The sequence below is a fragment of the Populus nigra genome, chromosome 3 (genome assembly GCF_951802175.1).
Source record: "Populus nigra chromosome 3, ddPopNigr1.1, whole genome shotgun sequence".
NCBI classification, from domain to species: Eukaryota; Viridiplantae; Streptophyta; class Magnoliopsida; order Malpighiales; family Salicaceae; genus Populus; species Populus nigra.
The window spans coordinates 8,792,005-8,808,173 of NC_084854.1; the positions used below are offsets into that span (position 1 = coordinate 8,792,005).

General features: G+C 30.5%; 1 protein-coding gene across 1 annotated transcript; it reads right to left on the minus strand.

Moving 5' to 3' along the window:
- Positions 1-204: 204 nt before the first annotated feature.
- Positions 205-5,248, minus strand: LOC133688249 (probable LRR receptor-like serine/threonine-protein kinase At4g30520). The gene is made up of 11 exons (XM_062107672.1): positions 4,697-5,248; positions 4,474-4,606; positions 4,279-4,350; positions 3,731-3,874; positions 3,343-3,414; positions 3,110-3,169; positions 2,907-3,007; positions 2,691-2,822; positions 2,252-2,596; positions 1,226-1,605; positions 205-838 (listed from the first exon to the last, which is right to left on the minus strand). The coding sequence occupies exons 1-11, from the start codon at positions 4,779-4,781 to the stop codon at positions 440-442; spliced, it is 1,923 nt and encodes a 640-aa protein (XP_061963656.1). The 5' UTR covers positions 4,782-5,248; the 3' UTR covers positions 205-439.
- Between the last annotated feature and the right edge of the window lie 10,921 nt (positions 5,249-16,169).

Sequence of the window (16,169 nt, forward strand, 5' to 3'; positions counted from 1 at the left end):
AAAGAATTAAAAGTGGGAGAGCCAAAATTGAATTTTTGTCACCTCCATATCTTAGTTTTTAATTAGTGTTGAATTTCTTTTTTGACATTTATTACAACATATAATTTTTAATATATTTTATTAAATATATTTATCAGATTTTAAGTTAATGATTAATTAATTTATTTTTATTTAGTGAGGCGCGGGACCAGGTTCCTTCTAAGATATAAAAGATTACAAATCATATCGAGATTTTTTCAGTTTGGCTAGAAATGGAAAGGGATATTTACATTACATTTCCATACAGCGAGCAACTCAAACAAGGACAGTTAAAAAGCAGAAACTAAACCTATATATTTCTTAAATAAAGGTAACATCTACTTGTAAAGAATTACTTGAAGAAGAAGAAGAAGCCATTTCCCTATTCGTTCAAATCTCGTTTTTCTTATTTCTTTCCTGTTTATCTTGGGCCAGAGAGTTCCATAGCATAGGAATCCAAAGAACGTTCATCATCATCCTCATCCATTGTAGTTCCAAACATGCTGCTCGATCGATTATGACCACTTTCATCATGCTTTGAAGCAGTGGTAGGGTAAAATGTGCTTCTGTTAGCGTTTTTCGGATGAGAGAGGTTCATTGTGGGATTACTATGATTGTGTGATAAAGCCCATTTCTCGGCAAGACCATCACCTTCAAGCATCCGGACCACTTCGGACATTTTGGGACGGTGAGCTGGGAGGTATTGAGTACATAGAAGAGCCACTTGTAACATCTCCTCCACCTCAATCCAATCATAGTTGCTCCCCAGTTCTTTGTCCACCAACTCATCCACTTTCTTCTCTTGCTGTATTTTCTTCACCTGTCAACATTGTCATGAATCAAAATTTTAGGACATGAGCTTGAAATCTCCTATAATTGAGTTGCAATGAAAACAAACAAAATGAAACTTGTTTGAAGATGTTGGCATGCAGGGCCTGGCTATGTGACATGTCCCGCACTTTAAAGAAAGTAGATAATAGCAGTCATATGCAATTATCCACATGAAAAACATCCATGAGATGTCCTTTTCAAACACTTTATGATAACTGAGAGCGCTCCATGCAGTCTAGGATGCCATTGAAATTATTCAGATTTCAGAGATCTAGAATCCAAAATTGGCAGGTCATGGCACACAATCTGAAAGTCATGAAACATTTGTTGAAGCAGTTCAGGATTATAGTTAATATAGCAGCAGAAGAGCATTTACCCATTCAAGCATTGCTCCTTTTTGATTGACAGTTTTTCCAAATTCAAGAGCTCTCATTCCAGTTATGAGCTCTATTAAGAGAATGCCAAATCCAAAAACATCAGTTTTCTCAGATGACTGGCCGGTGGAGAGGTATTCTGGCGCAATGTGCCCAACTGTGCCACGAACAGCAGTGGTGACATGGGAATCTGCATGGTCTAGAAGCTTGGCAAGACCAAAATCACCAACTACGGCCTCACAGAATTCATCAAGAAGCACATTAGCAGCCTTTACATCCCTATGAATTATCTTAGGGTCACATTGCTCGTGTAGATACAAAAGACCCCTGGCAGCTCCAATTGCTATCCTCTTCCTTGTGTTCCAGTCCAGTGCAGGTTTTCCTGTTTGATGAATACATCATCTCAGGAACGGTCAGAGCAGCCCAATATAAATCACAGTAGTTCTACAAATAGATTGCGAACCAAAAACAAAATCTAATTCAGTAATCATACATTCAAAACTCACGTCCTGCAACCTTTTGCCACATAAATGACAGTGGGGTTGGGAAGAGATCCCCTTGGGATCTCCTAAAGTTTAAACAAATTCCAATTTGAGTATAGGAAGACACGGACCATTGTAATTTGAGAAATAACATCAAGCTAATCTAGAAAAAATTGCGAACATGAAAATTTGAGTTATCTAATATTGCCATTGTTGAAATAAATGTTTGAGGAATTCAGCTTGCTTTTTCAATCCAACAAAATAATATATCAAAACTCCATTTCAGTCTCAACCTGAATATATAAAACATTCATAAGAAAACAAAAAAAGAAATAAGAACAAATCTAACATGTTCCAGACCTGCACATGAAGTTAGAATCAAGCACGCCAATTATGGCCTCTGACTCGCAAATGGTTAAGCACTATTGCGGGGGAAACAGACAAATACTCCGACAATCACAAAGATAAAGAATTTATAGTGCAGAAATTTTATTGTCCACCAAGCATTATTATGACAAAAGTTGCATAAGGTAACCAAGTACCAACCTCTAAGCCTTGAGGCCACGCTGCCATTTGACATGTAAGGATAAACCAAAAGCCTCTCATTAGAAGTGGCACAGTATCCAATCAACCGCAGCAAATTACGGTGAACTGCAAGGCTGATCATCTCCAATTCTGTCCGAAACTGTGATTCCCCGGAAGTCCCAGTCAAATCCTTCAGTCGTTTGACAGCCACCATGGTCCTATCTCCCAGCTTTCCTTTGTACACATTGCCAAAACCTCCAGTGCCAAGAATGTTCTTCGAGCAGAAGTTATCAGTGGCAATTTGAAGCTCTCTGAAGGTGAAGTTCCGGAGATTTCCTAGTCTAATTAGCCCCTCTTCTTGTTTGTCTGCAACATAATTCAATGACCCATTTGAGCATTTTACTGGCTCATGCTGTCATTGATTAAAATTTAGGTGAAATAGGATGTTAATTATACTAACCACTAACGTTGAGCATCATATGGCCTTTTTGTTTCCGTCGGAGCCAAAGGATTCCAAGTGCTAGGAGGAAGAGAGATACAAGGCTGAGACTAAGCCCAAGGGCAAGTGCTAATTTCTTGGACTTATGCTTACCTACATACAGACAACAAACAAATTACCATTTGACAGAAAGGGATTACCTGAAAGGTAGACAAGAGAGGGACATAGAGTGTTTACCGGGCGATGTTTCAAGAGAGAAAGAAAGGGGACCAACATTGGCTGATCCAGAGCATCCTTCAGTAGAGCTGCTTCCACAAATCAATGGGTTACCAGCAACACTGCATTAAACAACAGTGTCAACAGAAAACAGAATAAAATTAGATAAAGCATTGACCAAGTAGACACTAATTGAAAGATAGGGTGTTGCAGAGAAGCCATACTTGAATGTTCTAGCAGGGGACTTGGGAACAGGTCCACTGAGATTGTTATAAGACAGGTCCCTGAAATACCAGCGTAATGATAAAAAAAAAGGCAAAACCCAAGGTGAGTTACTTGACAAAAAACGTTACGTAAATCAGAAAGTCTTCAGCATGTTGCGTGCTGTATCGTTTTTCAAGGCACTAAAACATAAAATACAATACAAAAAATCGAGAAAAAAGAAACCTATACTCACAAGAAAACAAGCTGTGAGATTTTGGCCACAGACACAGGGAAAGGCCCAGACAGGCTATTGTTGTTTAGCCTCCTAATCATTACATGACAAAAGAAAAAATATCACAGCAAGAAAATAACCAATGATATCAAAACAAAGCAAATATAATATTTGGTTAGGTTGCCATTTGCCGATTGTGAATATTAAATGAAAACGAAAATAACAAACCCCACTTCCCAACTAATTCTATCACAGCAACTTGTTGTCAATTTGCATTCACTTTTACAAAGCAAAAAACAATAGAGAGCAGAAAAAAGACATGCAATTCTGTTTCTGTCTTTGTTTTGTTTTCCTCCACTTTCTTGGAAACCAAACAGATTATGAAGAATAAAAATAGCAAATTACTTACAGGTATTGGAGGCTATTTAATTGACCAAGTGAGTCTGGTACCACACTAGAGAACCTGTTGTTAGAGAGATCCAAAGTCTGAAGTTTTGAGAGAATGCCAAGCTCTGGAGGGATTTGGCCAGAGATGTTATTGTTTTGCAACAACCTTCACATCACCAAGAAGTTGAAACATAAAGAATTCAGTATCAATCATAAGGCGATATATGAGGTTGTAAAATACTACTCACTATTTTACATTTCTATACTTGAACAGATGAACAAGGACACTCCTGCTCTCTATTTTGTTGCAGAAACAGAGTTTGGAGCCACTTGAAATTCCGTTTTACTTTTGGAGTTTAGCCCAAAGCCAAATATTTGGATCTAGAAAACCAAACTAAAAAGCAAATTCAAGACCCAGAGATTCACTTGCTTTCTCTCACCTTCCTTTTCTATGACAAGAAAACCCAAAAACTCAAAGAGAAACTAGAAGAGGGTTTAATTATCAAAATGTGAGCTAAAGAAAACTGAAAGAGAATGAAAGACTAAAGAAGAGAAGATCAAAGTTCTTACACTTGGCGAAGATTAGTGAGATTTCCTATGGCTCCAGACAGAGTACCAGAAAGGGACTGGCTTGGAGCCCCCCTACAATACAAAACCAAGAAATGAACTTTATTTCAGGTTCTGCGAAACAAAACCTCTAACATTAAATGAAGCAAGCAAAAACGGGAAAAAAAACGAAAAACAGAGGAAAACTTGAAAACCCACAGGCAAATAACAAGGTTGTCAGGAGAGCAAGTGATCATAGCCCAGCTACAAGGATCAACAGAATCCTCGTCCCAGTTGTTTAACACTCCGTATGGATCATGTAATGCTTCTCTTATACTTATCAAAGCGTCCACTGCGAGACAAAAACAAGCCAACAGCTTTCAAATATTAAAATCCACAAAAAACATACAATGTAGAAGATAGATATAGTCTTGTTAGTTACCTTCATGGTTTCTAGGTTCATATGAAAGGGACAGTCTAGCTAAAAAGAGAAAGAAGATAGAGAGAAGCAGCAGCTTGAGAGCCATAGCTAGTTACCCAATAATTCTAATCATGAACATGTTAAACAAAGAGAACCAAAAACCTGTGAGTCAGGCAAATGTATGCTATGAAACGATATACTAATACTCTATTTCTGTTTCTTTTTCTACTTTCCTTTCTTTTTGGTCACCAGCTTTTAACACACACACACACAATCTTTTCGTTCTTCTCTCTCCATGAGCAGTGTCTTTTCTTTCTTTCTTTCTTTTTGCTGCTTTTGGTCTTGTAAGAAATTAAAGAGAGAGAGAGAAGGTTACAAGTAGGAGGGGAGGGGGGGCGATACGGATTGTCAGGTGGGAGAGTGCAGAAATTGAGAGATATGGGACTGAAACTCTTTATTATTTTCTATCGATTTGTTTTTTTCACTTGTTTACAGCCAAGACATGGAGGAGGGTTCTTAGAGAATCAAAATCTATTTGTGGGTCTTTTGATTTGAGAGGCCACTCATGAACCCTTTAAAGAAATACAATATTTTGAACATTATTTGTTTTTTTTAGCGAGTACTGAAGTCATTGCTACTTTTGATGTTCTGATAGACTGTTCTCCCATAGCTGTTAGCATCGACACCACGAAGAAATACTCAAAGAGGAAGATACAGTTAAAAACACTTTAAAAAATAATAATTGAAGCTGTCTCGCTCATGAACACCCGGAAATGGTCTTGATTAATCTCCTCTTCTTTTTACATTCTAATTAAAATTATTGAGCATTGAAATGACAGGGATAAAGCTGAGCATTTTAATCGTGACTGGAATGTGCATGCCTATTTTGTTTACCATGTTGACTAATAACAAAAAAATAAAAATAAATAAAAACGAAAAAAAGGCTGTGGTATTCAATGTGATTTACATCAATTTAATTGAAGTACATCTCGATATTCCTTTCGGATCATGGAATTGAAAGCCTTTCATTTGGAGGCTTGAGCTCCAACCAATGGCAAAATGGTCAGTTTCTTATGGTGAAGCTCTGATGGCGTGAAGTACTGAACTGTACTAGGTTGGTCGTTCTAGGTTGGCCAGGCCCCAGTGGTGCACAAATATTTCCTGCATGGGTTGCAATTATCAGTAACAGGACATGAGGTTGGCCAGGCCCCGGTCTTTGTTTATTTTTAAAAAAAAAATCATAAAAATATTTTAAAATATTTTTTTTTATTAAAAATAGTATCCGGACCAGCTTGCGCATACTTCAACTAATCTAACGGGCCTTAAAGTTATCGACCAAATAAGTCTCCAGTAACCTTGAGATTTGTGGGACTCGAACCGGTGATCTTTAGAGAACAAACATAAAACCCGACTAACTGAGCTACACCCTTCAAGGTTAAAATAATTTTTAATAGAAAAACAAAGAAAATCTCATACTATAAATAAACCTCGTGCCTGCAATTCATATAGAATTATATACCGTATCGTATTTTTCATAATCACATGTATTTAGAAAATCGTATTATATTGATAATTAGATAAAAAAAGTCAAATCTCTTTACTAATGAACTGATAAATTAACAAACAAGCCACCTTATAAATTAAAAAGAAAAAAGAAAAAAAGAGAGAGAGAGAGACTAGAACAGGTTGAATGAGTATTCTCTTTACTTTGTGAACATACCAATCCCTTGGAATCTTTGCAAAATCTGTGCATTTGTTACATGGCCAGTGGTTGCATTTGCATCAATAAAATGCTCTCTTTTGCTTTGGTACTTGCTAGTTCTGCTTTATGTTCCATTATGGCATTTCCTAAAATAGTTTTTTGATTGTGACTGGGCATCGGAATTAGAGGACATAGTTCAAGTATTTTATGACTGAGATATAATTTTTTAAAATATTTTTTTTGTTTATAAATATATTCAAATAATATTTTTTTATTTTTAAAAATTTATTTTCAATATTAACATATCTAAATAATCTAAAAATACTAAAATAATTAATTTAAAATAAAAAATAATAATTAACATTCATATACTATGATTCTGAGAGAGGTGGTGAGGGGAAGTTAGCATTTTTGCTTATAAAAGTTGATGATGCTTGACTAGAAGAAAAATCAATGAACAAGTAATTACTGATTCACATGAAAAATACAGGAAAGGAAGGCAGTAATGTGCAAGTCAGCATTCTCTTATCAGCTCAAGAAAGTCGGTTTGATGGGAGAATCATAATTGTATATTCATATTCATTTTTGCAAGCCCAGAAAGGAAATTTAAATACATTGTCATGTGCTCGTTTTATCATAATGATTACAAAAAATCAAAGTTATCTACATGTAAATAAATGTCCTCAATTTTTTAACTAAACTTCATTCATTGTCGGGTGCACTTTTTATCAAATTCTACAAAATAATAAATTAAACATGTTAAATTGAAAATACATTAATTAATTAATCATAAAATAAAATGTATAAATTTATAAGATAAATTACTCGACTCAAGCTTTTTGTAGATTTCAATATCATCCATCAAAGTTCTAATATTGAGTAGGATTGGTTCATAACACAACCAATTTTTACAATAAACAAGGGTTTGAACTGTTGTTTGAGATAAAAAAAAAAATTTTAAAATTAGTTAAATATACAACCACCAATACTAAAAGCTAATTTAAAAATCACTGTCAATACACTAATAACTAGCACATGTTATGAAACATTTAAAAATAATTTTATATTTTAAAGTATTATACTTCCACCAACCTAAAATATATAACTTATTATTATTAGAATCCTTGCCCCATCAATCAAATACCTCTCAATCCATTTCAATTAGTTTTAGAATTTTTGGGTTTTTTAATTGTTTACTTGTTTTATTTTTTTAATTAATTTTTTTAAGGTTTCAATTTAACCGGTTTTTTCTCCTTACCCCTAAATTTATTTGTCCATTTGCTTCCAAAGGGCTATACATATCAAGCTTTCCCTAAAATTAGTTCCACACTTGATCTCACACAAAATGGGCCAGCATTGTACTTATGCTCTTCAGCAACTAATTTTCCCATGGCAAATTTCCCGCAAGAAATATGATCATGGTGATGCTTTCTCAACCTCTAGTTACACAAGGCTCTAAATTAGTACAATTTACTATACTAATTATTTTGAAATAGAAATCTATGTTTTTTAATTAATATAGATTTTTGAATCAGTTTATATATACTTCAATTAATTTTATTAACCCTGAAATTAATGAACATATAAGTTTCCAATAATTTTAAAAAGATTCGAACTTATAATGATTGAGAAACAAACTTAAAGTCTAACTAGTTGAACTATCCTTCAGAGTTATTCTAACTAAATATTTAATAATATGATGCATATGTTTGTTTTTAATGTTTGAAATAAAAATTTTGAATTTTGAACCCGAACATATTTTTAAATCTACTTTCAAATACTTCAATCTCTGCCTTCTGATTTTATGGAAGTACCACCGAATAATAAATTCTAATGAAGTGGAAAGATGGATATATTCTTTTTTCACAAATAACTTTGGCTGTAAAAAATATATATTTATAATTAATAAGTCATTGCTAGCCCGATGCCTTCCTTTCTCGGGAGAAAATCAGACCAGAGGAGATATAAAGCAATGATTAAGAAAGGTTCTAATAATAAACAAATACAACATATGAAAAGACGTTTGCTTTCTATTTCTACAGAGCTTGTTCTTGGAAACATGGAAATGGCTGTGACGTCTTCTGTGCTGTGCTGTCATAAGCTTTCACAGCTAGAAATACAATATCTCCAATAGGCAAGATCCATCAGAAAAAATTTAAATTATTTGTTGGATTGACTGTCACCATGCCCTTGCATTGCTCATCTTAGTTTCAAAATTCTGAATTTCTGAACCACAAATGGGGTATAGCAGGCAGGCATGATCAAGCTTTTGACCCACCATGGGAGGAATATCATGCTACTTTTCGCCTTCTGCTCTTCCAATGGTCTCTTGAAAACAAAAAAAAAATAAAAAAAGGATTTGTTATGAGTTAAAAATTTTAAGAATAAAATCTTTATAATTATAAAAATATATTTAAAATATTTAATTTTTATTCATTAAAGTCTCTCTTGTCAAAAAAATCATCACAATTCTTTATATAAAAAATACAGTAAAAAATATTATCTTTAAATAAAAAACTAAAAACAACTTGTCATATTGAATATAAAAATAAAAATAGAAAAAAACTATTCTTTTTAAATACAAAAACTAGAAAAGCCTAACAATACTAAATAAAAATAAATTTCTTAAATTGAGTAAGAATAATTAAAAATAATAAAGAAAAATATTTATTTTTTGAAAAAATCCTGCATCAATCTTTCTAGTTAGAAGAAACTCTTGTCATTGAATTCAGATCTTATAGAAAAAAGCTTCCTTCTCTAACATGAATATGTGGTACATTACGTTCTCGGGGCAAAACCTCCGCAATTAAAAACCATCCTTTACCATGAACATGTACAGCATAATATTCCAAGAATATTTTGTTTGCAAGAAAATAGTATTTTTTTAGAAAATAGTATTTTTTTAAAAATAAATTCTAGAAAAGTAAATTATTTTTTGATGTTTGGTAATATCATGAAAAGTAAGTTGAAAAATATTTTCAGTGTTTGGTTATATTATAAAAAATAAACTGGAAAATAGCTTATTAATATTTTTTAAAAAATTTATTAAAATAATAAAAAACAAATCTTACAAATTAAAAAAATTGAATGAGAATGGAATTGAAAAAAAATCTAATTTCATAAATTATCTAAAATAAATAAATAATAATCAAAATAATAGAGATCAAATTTAACAGATAAAAAAAATTAAAAGATGATGAAATTAAAATAATAATAATTAAAATTTCATAAATTATTTTAAATAAAATAAGTAACAATCAAAAGAATAGGGACCAATTTTGATAGATAAAATATTTCAATTTAAAAAATAATAAAAGAAAAGTAAATAACAATTATAAAAATAAGGACCAAAGTTAATATAAAAATCAATTAAATCAAATTTTAAGGGATGAATGTGAAAAAAAATATATTCAAACAAAATATATAGCAATTAAAAGTTTGAGGATCAAATTTGACATAATCAGCAAATAATATGATATTTTTAAATTTTTCACAACTTCTGCAAAGTGTTTTCCGTTTAAAATAAAAGGAAAACACTTTCCTGAAAATCAAGTCAAATTTTTCATTGACCGAAAAGTATTTTCCATTAATCGAAAAAATATTTTCTGTTAATTAATTTTTTTAATAATAAAAAAATTTAAAAAATAATTTTTTAAAAACTATTTTTCAAGAAATAAACGCATTCATAATCTCACTTGTCAAAAATCATCATCCATCACGAACATATAGTCTATAACCATCAACCATGATAATCAAAGAGCTTGGTTCTTGAACATAACAGACAAAACCTTCTTAAGCTAGAAACCATCATTCTCTGCCACAAATAAGTTTATATATATATATTTTTTGATACAACTAACGTATTCAGAAACAAAAAAAAATTAATATGAAAAACACCTAAAATATTTATTTTTTAAAATCAAACTATTATTTGTGAAAAGATTATTATATATAACCATTTATATAGAAAAAAACTAGAAAATTCTAATAATACTGAATATAAAAAAATTAAATAAAAAACTATTCATTTTAAATAAAAACATTATAAAAAAAACTAGCAATACTGAATTAAATTAAAACTCCTAAACTAAATTAAAAAATAACTATATATATATATATATATATATATTTTATTTTCTCAAAAAATCTTGCATTATTTTCTTACACAAACAAGTTTTAATAATCATGTAATGAGAGATAATTATTATTATGACTCAATGACCAATGAATAGTCAAATGAACTAAAAAAAGTAGAACATATTTTTTATAAGAAAAATAAATATAAAAAACATTGAAAATGTTTCAAAGGATTTGAGAACTAAAAAAGATTAATAACAGATTTCTTATATTCTTGCAACTACACCTTCATCTTTCTTCCTTTTTAAAAAAATAATTTCAGAACCATGGCAACTAGATACTTGGAAGTGAATATTAAAAAAAAACAAAAAGGAGGATATGAGGTGTAAATATTCTTAAGCATAGAAATGATTCTTGATAATGGATATGATATAGAGCACGTTGAATTCGTGAAAAAAAATATCACATAGAAATTAGGATTTTCTTGGATTAAAATCCTAGACCAAGATGTGTGGTGGCCAGAGAAGCAGTCAGAAACTCGAGTAATGCAGACATAGTTATGAGAGTATGAGATGTCAGGTGATCACAAATATGTTTATCAGTGTTTTTTTTTTGGAATGCTTTGGTGAGAGATTAATGGTGTAAGAGAGACTTTTTTTTATTTGAATTGAAACGAGGATGTTTTTGTTTAATCACGCCAGCTTCATCTATCCTAATATAATTTTTCATTGCTTGTTTAATGCCAAGGAGATTTATGTCAAGGAGAGTATACATTCTTTCCCATAAGAAAATAGTTGTAGACTTCATTAATCAAGGTTTATGTGGCATTCGGTTTTAGAAGTCTTTCCCTATTAAGCATTTCGTTGTTGAACATTTAGAGTTATGCCCTGATGTTTTTATATTCTCGTTATATGATGGAAAAGAGCTTGATGATGCTCTTTTTGGCTGAAATATTTGTAATAATATGAAAGGTGAGCTTGGAGTTAAGATCATGAAAATAGAGGATAAATCAAGGGTTAAGGTTATGACATCATTTTTGTTGCCTTATTACCATTTAGGCCCTGACCCAAATGGATAAACCCAGCCTAGCCTAACTAGGTTTTTTTATCCTCCTCACTTTTTTAACACACTATCTGGTATGCATGTACTAAACATTTTTTCGAGTTTTAAGGAGTCAGAATGTAACATCGCACACCGTCCATGCACATAACTTTTTTATGCTTTACTAACAAATTCTTTGCAATGACATACTTTTATGAAGGATTAGCGCCTCTTTTCTTGACATTACCAAATTATCCACCCATGAAGGGTTAGACGGTAAGCACTAACATTTCTAACAATTAATTGCCATGCAACTTTTCACGTCCCGGATTGAGTTTGCTTAGGATATAATCAAGGTAAATATTCTTGATTATCTCCTAATCAATAAAATAAAGAGATCAAGGAATTAAACAACTTAAAGCAATTAGAAAATTATTTCAATCATCCCATGAATGAAAGGAGATGATCAAGCATTTTTTATAATTTATTTTATTCTATTTCTTAATGTGTCTTGTTGTACGACTATATAAACTCTACACGAGTTGAATGTAAAATATATATCAAATTATCAGATAATAACACCCTTTTGTATTCTAATTTTTTTCTAAATTGACATGACTAGTATCTATAAATACCTAGATCACTAGGTAAACATAATGAAAAATAAATTCTCAAAATCAATGTTTTACTCTTCAACAATTCATTTATATAATTTTTTCTCATCAATCGGAGGGTCTCTCATTCCATAAACAACTTATGTTTTGTAAGAATAATCAAGCTCATATACAAATTTCAATCCAAGACCATATATTTTGATCCATGATCGCATTTAATGAAAAACCTGATTTTTCTGTGAAGTTTTTTTATAATTTTATCATAGTACAATAATTAAGTTAAGAATAAGAAAACAATAAATGATGTACAATCTGATAGTTTTTTTGAAAACTCTAATATATTTTCTAGTTCTAAGAATTTTGTTGATTGTTTTATTGAAAAGAATTAAAATTAATAGCATTTTGATGTTTTTCAATTAAAAACGAATCAACTTAATAAATCTGAATTGTATTTTTATTTTTATTAGAGATGTTGAATAACAAGAATATTATAGATATGAACATAAATACAGATTTATTTATTTTTTTGTAACACTATGCCGACATGCCGATGATTTTAAAGGGATTCTACAATAATTAGGACCACTATTCCAACTGGAGCAATTATCTTGATGCATGGATGCCTCATCATGTACACTCAACGAAATGATCGTGGGGCATATTCTAATTCTCAGTTTCATAAGCATTGAGTGTTGCAACTCAATGCTGATCATTGCTGCTTGTTGATCAACTGGCTATTATTGAGGAGCTTTTTAATCTTTTTTTTTTTTTTTTTGCTTCCTCCCCTCTCTAGGAGAAATTATCAGTTTATCCTTAAGATGCACGAAAAAATTGAATGAAAATTTTAGAAAATCTTGATATTAATTACCGAACAAATAAAACTATTCTAGAAATAATTAGAAAAGGTCTAAAATTCAAATAAAAAAAATAAAAAGTTTATTTTTTTAATGAAATAGATTGATGGCTTGAGCTATGCGAGCTCAACCACAATTTTCCCTATTATGTATATAAAAAAATACTTAAATGACGTTAATGTTTTTTTTTTTAAATACAAGACTCGGGTCATTTGCTCGAATTTCTAATTAGCCAAACATTGAGGGATGAAATTGAAAAAAAAATTTAATTAAAAAGGATCCTAAACAAAACAAAACAAATAATAATGAAAAGAATGATAACCAAATTTGACATGAAAATGAAGTGAAACCAAATGCTAAGAGATGAAATTGAAGAAAAACAATTGATTAAGAAATTGATAAAAAAAAATAACAATCAAAAGAATAAGGATCAAATTTGATATAAAGTTAAATGAAACCAAATAATAAGAGAAAAAATTGAAAAAAAAAATCAATAAAAAAAATTAAAAAAATAACAATAAAAAAATAAAAATTAAATTTATATATAAAAAAATAACATTCTACCTTTTAATTTTATCATGCCAACATGTATCCTGAGGAGAGGAGATATAGGGGGGGGGGGGGGGGGGTTGCTAGAGCCAAATGAAAGGCATGAAAGGCACGACATGATGTTTCTACGCCGCTGTGGGAGCTGGCATTCACCAAGACCAATCACAAACCAAAAACAATTTTAAATGAGCAAATGAAAAGAAAAAGAAATTGTGAGAGCAAACCCATTAATCTATAGAGTAAATTTTATAGAAATGTTTATAATAAGAACACTTTGGATATATATATATATATGGATATGTAAAGGCAATCATACTATAATACTATATATATATATATATATATATGTATATATATATATATAAAAGAAGAAAGAAATAACAAGATGGGGAAATGGAGGAAGCTCATCAAAATCAAATCTTCCTTGGAGTGCGTTTTATTCTTCCATGCGAACTGAGGATGGATTGATTCTTCCACGATGGGTCGGTGTTGTTTCTCTCCAAAAGTATAAAAGCTTGAGAATGGGAAAAAGCAAAAGGTTACGCCCGTGCCTTGGCCTTATCCTCTTCGGGTCCCACAATTCATAAAACTGCTCGCCTTGGGTGTAAGGACGCATACGCTCCCATTACCATGCGCACCAAAATTATGTACCTCAAAGGCCGATGTTTGATCGGGTCTTGGACCGTTACCCGGTTCAAATTAACGCTTATGATTGGTTGCACCAAGGACACACAGTCTAATATTGTTTGAGAAAAAAGAATTAAAAATTAAAAATAGGACTATGATGCAGGTTGTGTTATTGTTGCTAGCGTAACCAAATTGTGCTGCAAGAAGTAATGTAATTTGATTAGTTGTGCTTCTCCCAGTAGCACAATCAAATAAAAATATAAAGGGAAAATTACATTTAATATTTTGTAGGGTGGTTCATATTAAAATTATTATATATAAAACTAAAAAATATAGAGAAATCACTATTTCCCTACATCCAAATATACTGTGGATTACAATAATCCACAGTGCATTCCTCTCTCTTTTTTATTTCACTTTTTTTTGGCAATTTTTCATTTTTCTTTTCCAGCTTTCCATTTTTTTTCTGTTTATTTTTTCTTTTTTTTCTAAAATTACATTCCTTTCTCTTTTTTTTGCAACTTTTCCTTTTTTTTCCATTTATTTTTTTTTCAAAATTATCTTTATTAATTTTACTTTTTAAATATTGAGCTGATTAAAAATTTTGCTTTGTAATTTTTTCTTTAAAATATTATGTATTGCTACGGTGTTTTCCCACATAATTTTTCTATTTTATTTTTTTATTTTTCAAAATTATATTTGTCAATTTTTTTTTATATTGAGTTGATTGAAAATTTAGTTTTGTTTTTTTTCTTTAAAACGTTGTTGATTGCTACAGTGTTTCTCCGCAAGGTTTTTTTTTTTTGTTTTTTTATGATTTTCTTTGAAATTATCTTTTATGATTTTATTTTTTAATATTGAGCTGGTTAAAAATTACAGTTACAATATGTGAGGAAAGCACTATAACTTTCCTTACAAATTACTGTGGATTGCTACAATATTTTTTCCCATATGATTTTTTTTCCTGTTTTGTTATATTTCTCCCTAAAATTGTCTTTACCAATTTTATTTTTAAAATATTAAGCTGGTTAAGAATTAAAATTACATGTAAATACAAATTTTTCCTCACAAAACACTATGGATTGATATAGTTTTTCCTCACATGGTTTTTTTTCCAGTTTCTTTTGTGTTTTTTTTGTAATATTTTTTTCTAAAATTATCTTCGTCAATTTTTTTTTAATATTGAGTTGGTTAGAATTTAACTTTGTAACTTAATCATGTGGGGAAAGCACTGTAGCTTTCCTCACAAAACATTGTTGAAAATTACAATTAAAAGTCATTACAAATAAGGCTAAATCATGTGGAGAAGCAATGTAGCTTTCATCACAAAACACTGTGAATTGCTACGGTGTTTCCAACATGATTTCCCCCCCTTTTTTTGGTGTTTTTTTTGTTATTTTTTTCTAAAATTATCTCTGTCGATTTGATTTTTTTAATATTGAACTGATTAAGAATTTACCTTTGTAATTTTTTTTATTTAAAACATTGTGAATTGTTGCAGTGTTTTCCCAAATGATTTTTTTATAATTTTTTCCAAAATTATCTTTGTCCATTTTTTTTTAATATTGAGTTGGTTAAGAATTATAATTACAATAAAGCTAAATCATATGGGGAAAGTGTTGTAGTTTTTCTCACAAAACACTATGAATTGCTACAGTATTTCTCTAAATGGTTTTTATCTTATTTTATTAGGGAAAACATTGTAGTTTTCCTCACAAAACATTGTCAATTGCCACAACGTTTTTTCTCATGGTTTTTTTTCCTTCCAAAATTATCTTTGTTGGTTTTTTTTAATATTAAGTTGGTAGAGAATTTAATTTTGTAAGTTTTTTTTGCTTTTTATTAACAAAAAAGCTAAATCATATGACGAAAGCACTGTATCTTTCCTCCCAAAACACTGTGGATTGCTACAAATTATTTTGTTCAGTCTCTAAGTTTTGATTACCAACACAACTTTTTTTTTTCTGTCATGAAATATTAGCTCCATCATACCTTTAGTTTCTATTACTTATTTAGCGTTGGTTCACAAT